This window comes from Triturus cristatus, chromosome 1_2 (genome assembly GCF_964204655.1).
Source record: "Triturus cristatus chromosome 1_2, aTriCri1.1, whole genome shotgun sequence".
Classification (NCBI taxonomy): domain Eukaryota; kingdom Metazoa; phylum Chordata; class Amphibia; order Caudata; family Salamandridae; genus Triturus; species Triturus cristatus.
In genome coordinates this window covers 832,596,189-832,615,886 of record NC_140580.1, presented here as the reverse complement: position 1 = coordinate 832,615,886, position 19,698 = coordinate 832,596,189, and the positions used below count along the sequence as shown (strand labels likewise).

At 48.4% G+C, this 19,698-nt stretch overlaps 1 protein-coding gene across 18 annotated transcripts in view; it reads left to right on the top strand.

The window, feature by feature from the left end:
• HSPG2 (heparan sulfate proteoglycan 2) overlaps positions 1–19,698 on the top strand; it is a 903,404-nt gene that overhangs the window by 282,055 nt on the left and 601,651 nt on the right. For 12 of the 18 annotated variants that reach the window (XM_085608917.1, XM_085608923.1, XM_085608922.1 and 9 more), the window contains 6 exons: positions 603–661; positions 1,332–1,492; positions 4,829–4,867; positions 8,304–8,429; positions 9,536–9,655; positions 19,001–19,276. In XM_085608917.1, the coding sequence (XP_085465043.1) occupies positions 603–661; positions 1,332–1,492; positions 4,829–4,867; positions 8,304–8,429; positions 9,536–9,655; positions 19,001–19,276 (781 nt within the window). The remainder of the gene's footprint in view (positions 1–602; positions 662–1,331; positions 1,493–4,828; positions 4,868–8,303; positions 8,430–9,535; positions 9,656–19,000; positions 19,277–19,698) is intronic. The other 6 variants (XM_085608925.1, XM_085608919.1, XM_085608928.1 and 3 more) reach the window with 1 other exon arrangement.

The window sequence follows — 19,698 nt, the reverse complement described above, 5'->3', positions numbered from 1 at the left end:
CGACCTGCTCCATCAAAGATTTTGGGATGAATGGAAATGAGAATAAGAGTGTGAGGCTCTGGAACTTCTGTCCACGCTGTTTTTAAATTTCTTATACTTACGAATATCAATGATTATTTTGATAATCCTAACTTTTGTGCCAGTAGCTGTAAAGCAAGAGCTAGTCCATGACACATCCTCTGAAACAAAATTCAATCTTAACATAAATGAATGAGCGATGGAGACCTACTGTACATTGAAAGGGTGGGATTGTTGCAGTTTTGCACTGATGGTGTTGAGGCTTGGGAGGAAGAATGACCGCAGCTGCTATAATCTGGTTTCCCATAGGATGTTGCAAGTTAAGCGGTTGCATCAGTGTTTGACGATCTGTCCTCATTACCATGTCAAGAGATACAATAGCTAAGCCACCTGGGGCAAGTTGGAGATATTTGCGTGCTTTCAGTCCATAAACTAGGTGGTTCAGTCTGTTGATAGTGCGGCAAGTAAATATCTTCCCTCCGTAGGCTCTGGGCATAGATTTGAATGTTTACGGATTGCATTGGGTGGAAAGGAGCTAAGTACACACACTGTAATGATCAATATAACCTCTCTCTTCTCCACAGCTGGAGTCGGAGTACTACAAGATTCCTGGAGAGCAGATTGTCAGTGTGGTATTCATCAAGTGAGTTCTTGCAAATCTTCCTCCACTTGTCAAAGTTTATTCTTTTATTTTCTTCACTCTGGGTTGATGGGGGTAATGAGTGTTAAAAAAAAAAAAGCTTGCTACACATAGTTCTCTAAATTGGGTTCAGTTCACTTGCCTCCGTCATCACATTGATGCTGTAAAAATTGCATAACTTTGCTGCTCTCAGCTCGCCAACAGTCACAAGGGACCCTTCTATCTCTCACAAAATCCTATTTCACATCATATGATTTAATGATAACCTTTCTACCTCCTATCCATGGTCTTCTGTTCTCCACTGTTCTGATGGCTGAGATTTATCTAACTTCCCTCACTCTACCACCCCGCTCCCACCACCAAGACATTACTCTAAATTTCACACCAACCGAACCCCCTCTTTTTCCCATCGAACAGAACTTTTGTCCACTCCTCAGACATCAGAGGTAAACTTCTGACTGCATCTCGTATTTCTTTTTTTGCTTAAGGCTTATTAAGGAAACCGAGATTTTCTAAAAAGAATCTGTGGTCCAGTTCATTTTGTCTACAATGCCTAGCCAAAGCCTGAAAGTTAGTTTTGTACAGGAGGCATCTTTCATTCCTAGGTTGCCAGAGCGCTTTGAACGTTGTTTGTACAGCCCTATTGATCTGTTTTTCTCCTTCAACCCTGCAGGGAGATCAATGGCTACGTGTTTGTGGAGTTGGACGTGGGCTCCGAAGGAAACTCCAACAGCGAACAGATCCGCCAGGTGTTGTACTCTGTCATCGAAAGCAGCTCCATTGGTAGCTACATCACCTCAGTGACCGGCTTCCAGTTCAGACGCCTCGGAGCAGGTGAGAGGGAGCTGAGATCACAGCAGGCCTCCTTGTAGGATGGAAAGGCAGGCCTCTATTGAGTATTGGGTGAGAAATGTCTATTGTGGTCCATGGGCCCTCCCCAGGGTACTGACCCGTTCTGCCAAACTGGACGGACGAATCTCCTCTCCAGGCTTGGGACATACCACTGTTCAGATTCTCTAAACTTGCATTCGTTTGATCATCTGTGGAGGATTGCCTTTAAGTAATAGAGTTGCCATTGTGCTCCATGTCAGGACACCATGTGGCCTGTCCTAGACTTTCCTTTTACATGTCACTGTTGCCAGGTGTTTTAATCTGAGTTAGTTTAGTTGAAGAAAACAGAGACCTCATACTAGAATGCACAGATTTGTTATCTGGAAGCACATGTCATGGAAATATAAGGCTGCTCGCCCTGCACAATACACGAACACAAGTGGTAAAATTAAATAACTTTTCTCGTTTTTTGTCTCCAGTACTCTGTACCTCTCTCCGCTCACATCTTATTCTCTCTGCACCATACCCAAGTCCCTTGCTTTCTTCCTACCCACTTTTTTACCTGGACCGTTGCTCCTTTACTGGTTTCCTGAACCTCTCCCACACCCCCTCCTTGTATCCCTCCATTTCTCTCCTTACCTGGCCCTTTACTTACCTGCTGTACCACCTCGCTCACCCCCCTCCTCCTCATATCCTGTTTACATATCTCATGTTCCGCTTCCCTCCCTTTCGCCCCCCTCAGCCTCTTGCCTTTACCGTATACATTGTCATACAAAGCCCCCTCCAGTATGTTTAATTTCTTGTTAGATGTACAACCTTCATGTCTCTGTTATTGTTACTGTGTAAAGCAGATCTAAATAAATGTAGTAATTGGAGGCGTCCTGGAACACGTGTTGGCTTGGTATTAGTTACACAGACCGGATGTATATAATACCTTATCTCTTCCATCACCGGGCAGAAAGTACCCCTGTCATACAAAAACATTTAACACTAAACTCTTCTACTATGTTATCTCGATGTACACACACAACTAAATATATGAAAGGTTCACCAACAATTATTTCATGGATTTTTGTCCTATTTAATTTGGTGTCCAAGGAAAAGGGCCTGCACCCACTTGTGCGATCAAATAATGACAAATGTGCTATTAAGAAGTTGATGCACCTGACCGTACCATTCTTTTAATGTACCTTTTTTAATCTCTGATCTGTGCTAGGTGTTTGAGCCGAAATTCCCAGTCATGGTCAGTTGTGTGCTAATAACTATGGTCAACTCGTATTTTTCCAGTGTTGTCCATGGCGAGGCGTAGTTTGTCACTGGACGTAAAAAAGTGCGAGGCTCTCTTCAGCTGCAAGTGCCTCCACTGAAATTGCAATGAACACTCTTGGCTCATTTTCTCTCTCCCTCAAAAATCCCTTGCACATCTGGGTAGAAACCTTGGAAAAATCCTACAGCTCCTGTTAGTGGTATATCCATCTTGCCTGCACACTTTCCGACTGCACTGGGAGCCTTCTGAGCTGTGAGTTCATATAGTTGTGAAATGTAATCTTTCTTTAAATTGACAGGCAGTAAATTCAGTGTGGATTCTCTTGGCTGAGCAAAAACCTTAGTCATTAATTGGCACCTCGGTCAATTTTCTTGCCTCACTTCGAGTGCGAAGAAGACCTCACATCATGGAGATCGCTTTATCCCACTTGTGATGTCTGATAAACCTCACTCTAACAGCTGATAATTAAAATAATTTTGAAGGCATTAATTTACTTGTTCTACACTGTTGATTGCTGTATGAAGTAGCCAGCTGGGTAAACTCAGGATTCACTGTTGAACATGTCAAGGCTAATCTTATCGCTACCCCTTCTTACAGAACATGCACACCAGCTGCATTTTTCTCAAGAGACTGTGGAAGAAACGTAGGCCAGAACCCTGACTTCCCTGACTCTGTGCATTTTCCCCTTCCCTAGCGCTGTGAAGTAGGAGCGTGTATTGTGAAGCACATTCTGAAACCTAAAGTAATTTACAAAGCATGGCAGGAGAGTCATGTCCCGGAGGGTCTGGAGACCTGGAGAGTGGGCATAAGATGAGGGCTTAGGACACTCTTAGCACGGCTGAAGACTGATTCCAATGGGTGCTAAGGTTGAAGGGGTAATAAGTACAAGATGGGGCCATAAGCCACGCCCTTACCTCAGAACTTTCAGGGCACATCAAAATGCCATGCCCAACTTGCTTTAGTGACACAGGTAGTGAGTGAGCTCTACAGCTATGACTGGTGCCCAGATGCCATGCCCTGTGTTGTTGAAGCCTGGCTCATTGAGAGTTGGGAGACTGGGCATGGGAAGTGGAGGCAAGGCAGTATGTCATGTCTAGCGCTTGGAGGGCATGGCTGTAAACTGTGTCAAGTGGGTTCTGGAAACTGGGATATTGGACACAGTCGATGAAACCCACGACCTGTGCCTGATGGGCACAACCGAATGGAGTGGCTGAGGTACTGCCAACGGGGCGTGGTAAAAAGTACCCTGTACCTAGTTCTTGCAGCCCAAGGTCACACATGTTAAGTGGTTTCAAGGAAAGGGGCTACGTGGCCATCGTGTCGCGCACGAGTATTCTTGTGCATATAATGGAGGTAGGGGAAAAGTTAGCGTCTGTATATTTTGTAACGGTAAAATAAATCACAGCAACTAATGACAAAAAAGTAATTAACGGAAGTTATGGTTACTTTAAGACTTGGCCCTTTCTGAAATACTGTTACAAGCAGCCAGACGCCGCTCCAGTCATACACACCCCCACTCTCTGTGTGCAGCCAGTGAGGGAACCCGACCCCCCCCAGCCATATGTCCATGAAAGCATAGTGAGCTGGCAGCAGGATCCCCACGGTTCTTTAGTGGTATATTTCGCAAATTATTTACATAAATATTTCATACATGTTGTTTTTGATGGCTAGATATTCTGTGCCACAAGTGAACAGGACTGATCAGAAAGTTATACTGAAGAATAATTCTACTCCTGTGTATTCCTCTGTCTCTGGTAAAAAACAATTTTTTGACTTGTGGTATCACCAGAGACTGCTGCATGCTCTGAATTTTCTTGAACCCAGGTTTTCTGACTATTTTGTGTGAGGAAATAACAGTCACCATACCCCATCCATAGCTTCTTTGAGGGGTATACAGCGTGAATGAGTAGGGCGCATTTCTCACCTACGGTTACATTCCGGCTATTGCATGGGGCGATGTGGATACAGATTATTGGGGGAACAGCAGGCAGAATGTCCTTCATCTTCCAATATTGTGGGTCTTCCCCATCTTTTCACCCATGTGTGCCACTCAGTAGTATCTTTCTTTGCAGCTGAAGCTCCGCCTCCCACTGAGAGTGAGGAGACCACAGGTGAGTCAGACGTGTGCTTTGTGTGCAGTGGGCGACTCGAGGACCTCCTCGGGCTCTTATGCACGGCTTTGCAACTGGGAGATCAGTACCCCTGGCATGCATTCTGTTGCTTTACAAAGTTGTTTTGGTTGAGTGCACGTGGGACCAGGATTCATAGTAGTCACTCTTCATAGGAAGGATCAACGAAAACTGGGCTCTTTGATGCATCTCTTCCTTGAGAGATGCTTCTCAGGGGTAACATTAACATTCCTGCCTGACCTGTATTCAAGGGGTGCTGCCTTAGTCCTAGATGGTGCTTTGTGGAGCATGTGGAGTGTATTTTGAGTGCAGCCTGTGCTAGAAACAGACGTGATTTGTTACATTGACTGGGACCTTATAGCTGCAAGAGGCCTCATTTCTTGTGTGTCAACTTTATCCTCTCCTGGCTTTCATAAGCTGTACTTATGATTGAGACTGAAGCAGTGAAACTGCAATTCCTATAATGCAACTGTAGCTGCATCAGGGCTGGATGGCAGATTCATGGAAGAAATGGAGCCCCTTGGCATCTGGGCATGATCCAGCTTTGAGACTGACTTTGGTCTTTTTGCTCACTGGATGATTTTTTAAGTCTTGCCTTGAGGCCGCTTTAGCCGTTTTATTAGCCTCATGGCATCACACAGTGTAGCTATGGGTCAGCAGCACATTTCAGTGAAAAGGCATGTTTTGATTTGTCTATAACTTGGGGAGAGGAGTTGCCCTAACAGCTAGGGCGGTCAACCTCAAATCTGGGGAACTGGGTTCGAGTCTCAGCTAGGACGGGCAACATCCTGTGATTCTGGGCAAACCACTTAATCTCCCTGTGCCTAACAAAACTGAATGTGTCCTCATGTAATGCAACTGGTGCTCTTGTAAAGCGCTCTGATACCCGGTACCCTCGGGTCAAGTTCGGGCTATATAAAACTCTTTAAAAAAAAAAACAAAAAAAAAACAACTTGTAACTCCATGGTCCTATCTGCTTCAAATTTGCCATTGTCTTGGCGTAGTAAGCTAAGTTGTGTCATGCCATTTTTCATGAACATCTGTGCAGGGAAAAACAAATTAAAAGGGTTTGGGGGAGGAAAAGGGGGGAGTTAAGGCTCAGCAGTTTGAACTGGACTGTTCTGTTGAACAGGACAAGCCAACTTGCATCTGGTTGATGCCCTTCTGTACTGATATGGGCAAGCTAAAATATATTTGTGTAAACGCACAACAAATGTAAAAAGTTGAAGCATTGCCGCCCATCGCTTTTTTCCTATTTAAGTGAATCTCCCTAAAGTAGTGTGGATACGCCCAGATGTGGACCCGGATTAAGAATTCTTTGCACTTGGTGTTTTCCTTTCTTTGTTGACATAAATAACCCAAAAGACAAAGTTTTTAATCTGCCCAAATCACTTGCCAGTGGTTGTAATTAATTCAAGCATTCCCATCCATCAGTCTTTTTCTGCCTTAATGCCCCAGAGCTGCTGTACACTAATAGCTTTTAATTGTCCTTTGCTTTTATTACACACCTGGCTCTTTGGCTGAGGCCTGTGACTAATATTAAATGTGAATTTAAATTAATTAGTTTCTATAAAACCATGTACATAACTCCACAACAATTGTTAGAACAGAGAACTCCATTCACAAGAAATAACGTGAATATAGTCAAGCAGGCGTGATTATCACATTGCAATGAATAATGTTATTAACAAATGTATAATAGTTATATATAATTTTCCATCAAATTGAAAAGATAAACGTGGCACTTTCCTTGGAAGATTAAACTGTTTATTTCAAACCATCGACCTACCGTGATCAAGAACTTGTAGGTCGAAACGCGTAGGAGGAGGAGGTTGATGGTTTGAAATAAACAGATTAATCTTCCAAGGAGAGTGCCACATTTATCTTTTAAATTTGATGGCTTGTGAGAGCAGTCTTTCTCTCGCCGTGAGCACCAGCTGAACAGCGTGCCCCCATTTAAGGACTAACTTGGTGGACTGTATATGTGTGTATATATATTTACTAATGCATGTATTTAAAAAAGGTTAGCTATACCTAAAAAGAGAAAAGCTATTAAAATATCAGAATGATACGGAAGTATATGTATATATCTCGCTAAGAAGCCAGACTATATTTTATTTATCAACTTTTGTGGATGGGTACAAAAATGGGCACCACCCACCCCCTAAAACTGCTAGCACTTTGACAGTCTGAATTATGAGGCTTGATTTGAGGAAACTATGGAGCTGTTTTAACAGTAGACCTGTTTAGTAGCCATTTGAAGCGATTAAATAAAAACGTGTAAAAAATAAAAATAGGCTTAAAAGAATATCGACTCTTAAGAGACCATGTTTGTGAGGGGGCACAGTTGTACCAATACATGGGAGGGGGGGGGAGGCATAAAGGATTTATGCACACACTGCTCAGTTGTACATAACATTTGTATTGGAGTTGGATGGCGTTTGTATTGAAGGATTTCTCTCTGGCAGCATGCTGTTTGTGTGTCATTGCACTGGGCAATATTTTAGTCTTGCGTAGTTTATTTTGGTGTTGGTGTTTCGTTTGTGTGGATTGTGCTTTTGGCTTGCTTTTGTGGTTGCATGGTTTTATTAAGTTGAGGTCGCATAGAATAGGGGGACATGTGGGAAATGTAGGTCGTGTCAGTCATATGTGCTTTTTGTGCTGGTGTGGCATGATGGCGTGCTATTTAATTGGGCAACCAGGGTGGGATATGTGCTCATGGTTTTCCTCTGTATTTTGTTTACTTTTAATTTTTAACTTTTCTCACAAAACAATCATGATTGTCTCTGATGCACCTATAACAAGTTTAGGAGAGGTTTAAGGGTCCCTAAAAGCATCCAACTGGTTAGTAATTAAAAGCCCTAAGTGCTACCTGCGGAAACCATGCCATAGTGTATCATTGGTTAGGAGAGGAGACACCTTATATTTTCTTTCATCGGTTCGTGGTGTTCCTTGTTTTGTAAGAGTTGGGATAAGGAGTTTCGGAGGACAATTGGCAATAATGAGAAGCTATGGCTTCCTCTATTTGAGATGTGAAAGCAAAGGTGAAGGGAGTTAGAAGAGTGAAGGTCGCAGCAAGTAAGGATGTGGTTTGGCAATGGGGCTGTAAGGGAGGGGACGAGATGGGGTTGGAGTATATATTGAGAGCCAAGAGCATGTTTGAAAAAAAAAAAACCACTTGCCATAGTAATTAAAGACACCTTTTAATAGAGGTTGGAAGATTAAAAAAAAAAAAACAGCTGGAGGCCACAGTTTAACTTCTGGCCACATATTTATCAACTTTACATCAGAAGTCTGTTATCAAATCCTGATATACAAATTGTTTTTCTAGGTGAATGTGCATGTGCTTTTATTTGATGTATTGAGTGCCTTTTTTTCTGTGTCAGTTATTTCACACTCCTCTTTTGTCTTCTCACAGTCACTCCTGAGGTGCGGCAGTGCACGAGCAGCGAGTTCACCTGCCGGAATGGGGAGTGCATACCTGCGGAGTACCGCTGCGACCGCAGGCCGGACTGTCGTGACATGTCTGATGAAGATGCCTGTGGTGAGACGTTGTTTAATGATGAGGTTAAATGTGTGTTGAAGCTGCTACGGTCTTTGTGACTTGCACCAGATCTGATACGGGCACCCCCTAGAACTATAAAATCTTCCTCCAAGGGATGGTCTTTTTATTTTTGGACCTGATCTTTTAAGGACATTTGTTAACCCTCTCTTCCAGTAACTCTAAAGACTGAGGTCCATTGGTGAAACTCCCTCAGGCACACATTTTCTTCCCAACAGTGCTACCATTTTCAATATAGCAGCAATTTGATTTGTTTCTGATCAGAGCTGCTGTTGCATAATTATGATATCATGCCGATACCCCTGGGAGCAACTGCAAGGGTGCACTATATTGTAACTGAAAGGCTGCTTCAAGGGGAGGAAGCGTGCTAAAACCGAAAAATTACTTTTGCCTGGTCTCCCAAAATCCTTGCCCTGGAGATGTTTACTATGCTAAAGTCCCACTTTGCAGTTCATTGCTAGAATGAAGTGTGCAGTTATAATACTGAAAATGCAAGTGGATTTGCTGATGAGTTTTCAGTGCTGTAGAGAAGGATCATAAAGTTAAGTGTGGGTTTATGTGCCAGAATTAAAGAGCTGTATCACTACTCTGGGGGAGTTCTGTTCTTGGAAAGGTAGATAGTGGAGGACAGAAGTGAAGCATATTGGGAGAGTTCGGGACATCAAAAGAAAGCCACAGACAAGACAAGAGTAGAATCTTGTGCTGCCTCTCATGCATGGGAAACTCAGAGCATGGAAATGTCATTCAACATCGAGGGTGGAGAACCTGAGATACCATGGCCTCGCATCATCGATAAATAGCCCAGAGTGTAGAGACCACGTTCATGAAGCAGGTAATGAGTTGACAGATTCTTAGTTCAGTCGAGCAATCCTAGTCCGTGCTTGGGTTCTTTGGCTGGTCCGTTTGTGGTTTTAATATGGCAATGATCTGGGAGAATGCATTTCAGGGCTTGGATTCTTTTGTGAGCCTGAATATTGGAACAGCAGTGTTGTTGCAAGTCCGTTTTAAGATTTAGGGAGTGGGTGGAGAATTTGTTTTTTAAATCAACCCAGCTACCTCTTTTGTTTGTTTTTTGCTTTGCACCACAGAAGTGGTTGGCCAGTGCTCTAGTGATGAGTTCACCTGCAGGAGCGGTGAATGTATTCCACAGGATTACCGCTGTGATTACAGGCCGGACTGCAGGGATCAATCTGATGAAGATGGATGTGGTGAGTTCCTCCAATACAAATACATTATTTGTCAGTACTTCTCCCTTCGAAGGTCCTTGTTACGTTCTTTCACCTGCTGTTTTTCATATGCAAGACCAAAGGGGTCTTCTTACATACTGGATTACTGTCCACCTGAGCATTTATGGAAGGAAGACGTTGCTTTGTTTTGTTGGATGATATACATATGATAGTTGGAATGAATGCTTATAAGCACACCCCTACTCAGAGAGAGCCAGGCTGTTGCCTATTAGGCACCGTAATAGCATGTAAAGTTTGTGTCTTGTCAAGAATATGTTGTTGGCTGCGCCGGTCTCCGTATTCAAACTGGCATGTGATGGGCACCAAACGAGGAGGACGCCAACATACATGGGCCATTCTACGCTTTGGACATTTTCTGTCCTATACTAAGCCTTCTGTAGTAGGGGATCTCTGTGTATAGTCATAATCTATGAATAATCCCCGCCCATGTGCGGGGACCCCGGAGCAATCAAAAATATCTCTTAAGCTGTCCCGCATTTGCAAACCTGCAAAGACACTTAAGAGACAGACAAAATAATACAGCCTAATCACAACAAGGCTGCACTGGCCAGCACTTCCTCTGAAGTGAACACAAAAGCCAAAATAAAGTTTAAATGTCATTTTTATTCACATTTGACATGTTCCTTTATTATCTCACACTCCCTTCACCAAAATCCCTTTAAACAATAGAGAGGAAGGGGTGGACAGACAAGCCCTATAGGCTGTCATTATGTGTCTGCTAAAGGGATACCGTGCCTTTAAGAAACTCTCCAGAGACCCCCGGTATCCCAGGATGCACAGCCAACCCAAGTTACTTTCAGTTCTTTTTTCCGGCTCCTGCTGGCAGGACCCTGGAGCATTAGCTCTTCATTTTTTGAGCTTTTATTCATTTTGAGTGATTTTTTTTCTGGATTTGAAGTTTCATTCGACGTCTTTGGCCTTTCTCTACATTCTGCTGTGGTTTTTTGGCAGAATTTCTGCAGTTTGCTTGCCTCTATAGCATCGGGTTTGAACACCTGTTTAGCAAGTGCTTTGACTGCGGTAGGTCATAAAGGCCAAAGCTGAAGCTCACAGAGTTTGTCTTCTGTGCTTGCCTGTGTCTTATGTTTGACACCTGTTTAGGCTTCTTCTTCAGCCCCTGGGTAAGGAGAGGGTAGGTCCTCTACCACGTCCCATGCTGTGGCCTCGGGGGCTTTCCCCAGCCGGTCAGCATCGAGGACGGCGACGTCGAGAGCAGGTGTGACGCCAATGCTCTCCGTCGACCCAAGAAAAGGCCCACGTCAAGGAGGCTGCTGAGCCATGACGTCGAGAGCCATGACGTCGAGAGCCATGACGTCGAGAGCCATGACGCCGAGAGCCATGACGCCGAGAGCCATGACGCCGAGAGCCGTGACGCCGAGAGTCGTGACGCCGAGAGCCGTGACGGCGAGAGCCGTGACGGCGAGAGCCGTGACGGCGAGAGCCGTGACGCCGAGAGCCGTGACGCCGAGAGCCGTGACGCCGAGAGCCGTGACGCCGAGAGCCGTGACGTCGAGAGCCGTGACGTCGACGCTGATGCTTGACGTCGACGCTGATGCTTGACGCCGACGCTGATGCTTGGCGCCGACGCTGAGGCTTGGCGCCGACGCTGAGGCTTGGCGCCGACGCTGATGCTTGACGTCGACGCTGATGCGTTTTTTTTTTTTTTTTGAAAACCTTTATTGACAGTTCTATCAAGAACAAGTATGGGCCTACAACCCCCCGGGGCCGGCCGCTAAGTAATCAGAGCAAAAAACAGGCAAGTGTAAACACAGGCAGCACTTCGGGGAGCAGAATCGTAATGCTACTACTGTGAACAAAGTAGGTAGGGCACCAGGAGAAAAAGGTTTTCATTTTATAATGAAACAAGGCAGAAGGATCAGGTGCCAAACAATTTTCAAACAGCAATTACAGATATGCAGAGTAATAAACGTAAGCGATTTACAGCAATCCATTAGGTCAATGGCGCAAACACAAGAACATCAGGATGGGGAAAAATATCATAAGCAGTTGCGCCTGCAGTCCTACGCCAGAACTCCCGGAGAACGCCCCGGAAATTGCGGTACACACGGAGCGGCAACGAGTCATAGCAAAGGAGGTGTATCACGCTGATCCCAGAAAAGAAAAACAAAAAAAAATCAGAGAAGAAAAAGGAGGCCATGGAAAAAGAGATAAAAGACTAAAGAATCCCCTCCCCCAACCCCCCACCCTGCACCTCTGCAGATGAGTACGGCCCCCCCCCCCAGCAGTGTGCCTGTCGCCCTGGAACCAGACCCGAAATATAGGAGAATAGGGAAAAAGAAGTAGGAAAAGAACCCCACCAGACGGGGGGGGTAGAGAAAGTATTAATAAACTGGAGGAGGGCCTTCAAAACATACCCCCGGCTTCTCCCTCCCGCACGGTAAGTTTCCCCCAAAGTGAACAATAAACGGCACAAAATCTATCTTCTCAAAGAAAAATGGGGAGCATTATGCACCTATTATGCTGTTAGCTATGCCAGGAGAGCACGCAACCCCTGAGCCCGCCCGTCCACTAGATGACCACCCCTGAAGGATCAGCCTCATCCCTGACCACTCTTTGGGAGTCTGCCCATGCCTACCCCTCGACCCAGCACCATATCCGATGTTCCAAGGTAGAGGATTGTCCAAAAACGTCCGAGAAGCGACGCACACAGGTGGGGTGGAAGTCTCTGAGCATCAACACAGTCCGCAGCGTGGAGAAACAGGCTTCCCAGTGCTGCACAAGGATATGCACTGCACTCCAGGTCCAGGAAGGCAGAAGCAGCCAAAGCAGACAATAGTTGCTGGAGTTGTCTCTGGGTCGCAGGAGGGCACGTACGGGACGAGGCTACCACATCCCACTCAGGTCCAGTGCCTCCGGGGCAGATCAGGTCCTCAGCTGGACGAACACACTGTAGCATACTGGCCGGAGTGTCCAGCTGTGCACTAACCTCAGGGGTGGCCGCCAAAGTGTCCTCCTGTGCGCAGTGTGGGTAGTCCCTGTGTACGTGCGGATAGGCGGGCCGCCACTGCCCCAACGCCGACGCCACACCGTCGAGCTTACTCCCCAAGACCCCGACACCATGAATCAAGGAGGAGTGAAGAGCACCAAGGGCCTCGAGGAGGTCGCCGTACCCCAGCACAGCTCTCTGCGATCGCGCCGCCACACTCCCGAAAGTCGCACTCTCACAATCCCGCTGCGGCCCAGCGGACAGGATGGTAGGCTTCATTGCAACAAGGTGGCCGCCAAGTATGCCCGACCCTCACCGGGGCCGGGACCCTGGGACAAGCGTCTCGATGTCCACGTCGCCGGTGACCGGGTTCCGGGGGCAGGCGAAAAGTTATCCGTTGCGTGGTCACGGGCAACAGTCGTCCCCACTACGGACCAGCTCCCGTAAAAATTCGGGGGCGGCCCGCAATGATCAGGGCAGGATACGGGCGGCGGCCGGGCAGCTCACCATCAAAGGCAGGGGCAGCCACCGGAGGGTCTGAGAATTGCACCCCCGGGCATGCACTCGGTCCGCTACGCATGACAGTAGAGACGACCACGACGAAATGTAGGCCGAGTTTGGCACCGCTCCGGTGGACCGACTCCACCCAGTCACAACAGGCCGCTGTTGTTGAACTGCCACCCGGCCACGGCGTCCACTCGAGGTCCCGGCTCCAGGGCCGCACAGGCCGCAAAGTTCAAATGCACATTTCTCCGGCGATACCGCAGCCAGAAACCTCGGAGTCACACAGTCGGGTGCCTCTCTCCTTCAGAAACATGACCGCGTAGCACAGGTTAAGGATCTCGTGCAGGATATCCGTGCGGGATGCGGAGGTTCACGGAGCCGGGAGTCTACGTTGCCGTCCCGGTCGCCATCTTGGCTCCTCCCCCGACGCGGATGCTTGACGTCGACGCTGAGGCTTGACGTCGACGCTGAGGCTTGACGTCGACGCTGAGGCTTGACGTCGACGCTGAGGCTTGACGTCGACGCTGAGGCTTGACGTCGACGCTGAGGCTTGACGTCGACGCTGAGGCTTGACGTCGACGCTGGTGCTTGACGTCGACGCTGGTGCTTGACGTCGACGCTGGTGCTTGACGTCGACGCTGGTGCTTGACGTCGACGCTGGTGCTTGACGTCGACGCTGGTGCTTGACGTCGACGCTGGTGCTTGACGTCGACGCTTGGCGTCGACGCTTGGCGTCGACGCTTGACGTTGTTGCTTGATGTCGATGAGATGCCTGCCGTCGGTGCAATGCTTGACGTTGGTCCGAGGCTTGACGTCGATGCCTTGCTTGACGTCGATGCCTTGCTTGACGTCGATGCCTTGCTTGACGTCGAGACGATGCTTGACGTCGAGACGCTTGGCGTCGCGGCGCAGTGATGCTTGACGTCGATCGCCGTCGAGGCGCGGTGATGCTCGACGTCAAGGTGCAGAAGGAGGTTCGACACCGCTGTGGTGGTGCCGTCGCAGTGCTGATGACGTCGCAGTAATGGTGAGGTCATGGGTGACGTCGAGGGGTCATTACTGGCGCTCGATGGCTAGGTCCGGTTCTGGACCTCGCTCTGTTGTGGGCCTACCATCATAGGCGGGGACTTCGTTTTCCCGGCAGCGTCGACTCTCGACGCTGAGCTGGCGCCGAGGGACCCTTCGGAGTCTGGGGCTACTTACACGTGGTCCGCTCGGAAGCGCGGGCCTTTGGTCCCCTCGCTTAGCAGTGTCTGCGTACCGGCTCACCATCTTGGTCGCCTCCTGCTCCGCCCCCACGGGTGATACCACGGGGATGCCGCAGAATTCTCTCCGGCTCATCTCCCACTCACCGGGGGGCCTGTGGCGCCTCGGCCGGCGACACCCCCCCCCGCACCCCCCCCCCCCCCCCTCCGTGTAATCTTGATGTCCCTAGCACGAGGTCTCGTGTGGGGGCGTCGGTCCCATGGAATCCGCTGTCTTCCATAAGGTCCCGTCGTCACCGTTATGGAAGTTCTCGGGTCAGGCATGCCAGGGGGGCCTCTTACGTGAATAAGGAGAGGTGCTCTCCTGTTCTTACGAACCTCTGGCTGGGCCGTTGTGGTGATCCCTGTGTGCGTTCCTTCACCGACGTGTGGATCTCCTGCCCAGAGACAGGGATAGTCTACAGGGCATGATGGTTGCGGATATATATATATATTCTTAGGCTCTGCAGCAGATGTTTCGCATCAGGCGCATCCCGGGCTTTGCCGTGGGTTTGTTCTACGGCGACGTTCTGGTCTTCGACGGAATCTCTGCAGCCTGCGCAGCAGTGTGTTTCTACTCTCCTTCTCTGCCGCAACTCTTGTGCTCCCATGCGGATAGCGAGGCGCCATGGAGTCATTTTGGGGCTGACCGCCGTGCGACTCTTCTGGTTTCCCTCCAGCGCTCCCTCCACCTCACTCGCGCTCTGTGCGCGAGTTGTAGAAGGAGGCCACCTCCATCTTCCAGTAAAGGAAGATAGACTCGGCTCCTCTGGGACGGACTGGACAGGGATGGTACTCACCTTTCCTTCTAGCGTGCAAGGGAGACATGACCGAGTTTGGACCCGCGTTCGGCGGGCGACAAGCCGACTCGTGGGATCAAAGAGTAGTACATTCCGGTGGGGGTCTCTGCATTAGGTTTCCCCTCAACCTCCTCAGGGTGACTGACTATGCAGCGGGGAAAATATCGCGAGTTCCTGTTTTTCACAGTGGGCAACGGCCATTATCATTGCTTTGTGCCTCCTTTCGGCCTGCAGCCGACACCTTGGAATGTTCCATACGCTAGGCCGTGGTGGCTGCGCATATGAGAGTCACAGTGGCTTTGTCTCTCCGTTTCTGAACGGCTGGTTGATCAAGGCAGCTACTTTCAGGTAGCGCGCCGGCATTTCACTTGGACTTTCTCTCTCTCTCTCGCTCTCGCTCTCGCTCTCGCTCTCTCTTACTTCGTTTGGGCCTCCGCACCGACCTCACCAGGTCTGTCGTGACTCAACGGCTGTGTGCCCTTCGGAGGGGAGACGCTCTTCGATCCTTTGTAGGGCTCGAGTTCTTGTATTATTACCCTCCCCCCCCCCCCCAACGGTGGGGCAGGTCTCGTCTCTGACGATTGGTTGGTCAGGGCACACTCCTTTCAGAAGCGCAAGCGCACTCCCTCCAGACGTGCGTTCTCTTGAACAAGCTGGGGTGGCACGTCACCATGTCCAAGTCGGTCCCGGCGCCGTTCCAGTGCATATAGTACGTGGCGGCCTCCATCTCTACGCTGTCAGTAAGCGTGTCTCCTTCGGCGTAAAGACGATGGTCACTCCTTCGGTAGGCTCAGGCCCTTGTGACCGCTCCATCGGAGGGGCTTGTGACGACGAGATTCGGCTGTCGCTGCATGCTCTTCAGTCGCTGCAGTGGTGGTGTTCGGGGGACAATCTCCTCAGTCGGGCCCTCTTCACAGGGGGTATGGTCGCAGACGGAGATGACTTACCACATCAACTTTTTGGGAAACTCAGAGCAGTACCCTTGGCCCTGCAGGCGTTCCATTCCTCCTTCAAGGCAGACTCCCTGCTCGTTCAGACGGACAATCCTACTTCCATGTATTGCATCTACAAGCAGGGGGGCTCCCGTTCACGCATGCTGTCTCGGGAGGCGCAGGCCATCTGGTATTTGCTAGTGACCAGGAACCTACCGATCACGGCTACCCATTGGCTGGGAGTGCAGAATGCCCAAGCCGTTGCGCTCAGCAGGCTCGTTCACGAGAATCACGAGAGGGTGCTAAACGGCGACGTGCTGATAGACGTCTTCGCAGAGTGGGGCTCCCCGGATGTCGATCTGTTCGCTCGGGCAGAAGACAGCAGAGGCGGCGACTTCGCGTCCAGGTACTTCCGACCAGGGACGCTGGGGAAAGCTCTCTGGATCAGCTGGTCTAACGGCTTTCTCTACGCCTTTCCACCCTTTCCCCTGATATCGGCGGTGCTGATCGAGCTGTCGCGATCCAGAGCCAGGATGATCCTTTTGGCTCTGGAGGGGTCGAGGCACTGGTGGTTCACCGACCTTCTTCACCGGTCGGTTATTCCACGCAGGCGCCTGCCATGTCGGCCGGACCTTCTCACGAGGTTCGGGTGACAGATGGTTCCCCCGATCTCTTGTCCTGGAGTTTGGCAGCCTGGCTCCTGAGTTAGTGCAATATGGACACTTGATTCTGCCTCGGGACTGTATGGATATACTGAAAGAGGCAAAGAGACCGTCTACGAGAAATTCTTCTGCCTATAAGTGGAAGAGATTTTGCTTATGGTGCAGGGCAAAGGACGTTGACCCTACATCCTGTAGAGAAGATGCTATTCTGCCTTATCTGCTGCAGTTGGCTCCCTCTGGGCTTAATTTTCAGTCTATCAAGGTTCGTCTCGCAGCTTTGACTGCGTAGAGAAAGGGCCCTTCCCAAACCTCATTTTTCCACATGCCTGTGGTTACGGATTTTTTGGAAGGTTCGCGTAAGGTGTTCCTCCCTGTTAGACGACCTTCTCCACCATGGGTGTTGACTGTGGTGTTGTCCAGATAATGAGGGAGCCTTTTTGAGCCTATTCGTAAGGCCTCCTTGCAGTATTTGTCCTGGAAGGCTGTTTCTCCTTGTGGCGATTACATCAGCCAGGAGAGTAGGTGAGATTCAGGCTCTGTGTTTTTAAGAGCCGTATACTGTATTCCATGCTTCTAAAGTGGTAATGCGTACTCAGCCTAAGTTTTTACCTACAGTGATATCTGATTTCCATGTGAATCAAATGATACCTTTTGCCACCGTTTTTTCAGCATCCCTTCTCTCCGGCGGAGAGGTCTCTGCGTTCACTTGCTGTGCGTAGGGTGTTGACCTTCTATCTCGATAAGACAAAAGGCATCCGCAGGTCGGATCCACTGTTGGTGAATTATGGTTCGGTAAGAACTGGTCTAGCTACCTCAACACGGTCCCTCTCCGGATGGATTGTGTCCTGTATTCAGCTTTGTTATCAGAAAGCTAATAAGACGTTAGGGGGTAAGCCTACAGCACATTCGACTAGAGGCAAAGCAGCGACTGCAGCTTTGCTTCAGAATGTTCCAATTGCTGACATTTGTAAGGCTGCCACCTGGAAGTCGGTCCATACGTTTTCAAAGCATTACTGCCTGGATTCTGATGCTAGGGCAGATGCGCAGGTTGGACGGGCTTCGCTGAGGAATTTGTTTGCACAGTAATTTGTTGGTGTCTGGGTTTTTACTCCACCGCTGTTTGTTGGTTGGGATGGGCTTGCCATTCTATTCATAGATTATGACTATACACAGAGATCCCCTACTACAGAAGGAGTAGTTTCTTACCTGTAACTCCAGTTCTGTAGTAGGGGTATCTCTGTTATAGTCATAAGCGACCCTCCCTCCTCCCCGGTGGAGTAACCTGACGGTATCAGGCCTGTTGTTATACACCTTCAAAAAGAACTGAAAGTAACTTGGGTTGGCTGTGCATCCTGGGATACCGGGGGTCTCTGGAGAGTTTCTTAAAGGCACGGTATCCCTTTAGCAGACACATAATGACAGCCTATAGGGCTTGTCTGTCCACCCCTTCCTCTCTATTGTTTAAAGGGATTTTGGTGAAGGGAGTGTGAGATAATAAAGGAACATGTCAAATGTGAATAAAAATGACATTTAAACTTTATTTTGGCTTTTGTGTTCACTTCAGAGGAAGTGCTGGCCAGTGCAGCCTTGTTGTGATTAGGCTGTATTATTTTGTCTGTCTCTTAAGTGTCTTTGCAGGTTTGCAAATGCGGGACAGCTTAAGAGATATTTTTGATTGCTCCGGGGTCCCCGCACATGGGCGGGGATTATTCATAGATTATGACTATAACAGAGATACCCCTACTACAGAACTGGAGTTACAGGTAAGAAACTACTCCTTCGTTTGCATCCGTGTGCCTCATGCTTCTTTGAATATGACCATAATGGACTCCAAGAGCATAGCTAGAAGCTTCTAGAATTCCTGCACCCTAGGCTTTGTTGTGAATAATGTGTTTTAGATACTGGTTAGTACAGTTTGTGCTGCAGAATGCAGTTCACTTCCCAATTATCATAAAAGCAGACATTTATTACAAAACTCCGTTTAGCTTAATACAAAGACATTTTAAAGAAGTGTTATTGATCCCAATATGGCTTCTCTCATCCCTGCTCTGTTCCCCGCAATATTGAGACTTAAGGAATGATTGTACATTGACACGTAGTTCAGGAATTTGGGGAAATAGGAATGGAGAACTCCAGATAAGGAGTAAGAATTAACTAATGTATTGTATTTTGGCATAGATTTCCATTTCATTTCAATTAATTTGTTTCCTTACACAGTTTTCCCCACTACTCCACGGATAAGGACGCTACCTCCAGTACTCCCTACCAGGCCTCCTTATGTACCAACAACTACCCTTGTCCTAGCCACGACAACCAGGAGAGTACCAGCAACAGCACCCCAAAGGAGGACAACCCCTAAGCCTCCCATAGATGTGGGTCCAAGGCAGTGCCTACGTGAGGAAGCCCGGTGCCCAAATGGCCAGTGCATACCCCGGGACTATCTGTGTGATGGAGAGAGGGACTGCAAGGATGGCAGCGATGAGCTGAACTGTGGTGAGTAGAAGGAAGGTAGTTAAGCTGTCCTTTGGAAGGAATGAGGTGCAACGAGGGAACACATTCTCAGGCCAGGAAAACCAATATGAAGCAATACTTGGAAGTGTATTTTGAGTTTGGGTGAAGGCAGAACAAATGATGCCTTGGGAGACATGTAGAAATTAATAATAACTACAAAAAGACTAAGCGTTGCTAGGCAAGGATAAAGGTTTAGTCCATTGGAGGTGTATGAGATGGAAGAACAGTGAAAGGCTGACGAAGGGCTGCGAAAGGTGGAGGGGCATGAAGAGATATCTGGGGCAAGAGAAAGTAGGAGTATGCATTGGTATTGTGAGCAGAATGTAGTAGGCAGGATTGGGAGAGGAATGTGAAGACTGGCGTGGTAATGAACCGTAGGATGCTGGGGACATTAGGAGGAAGAA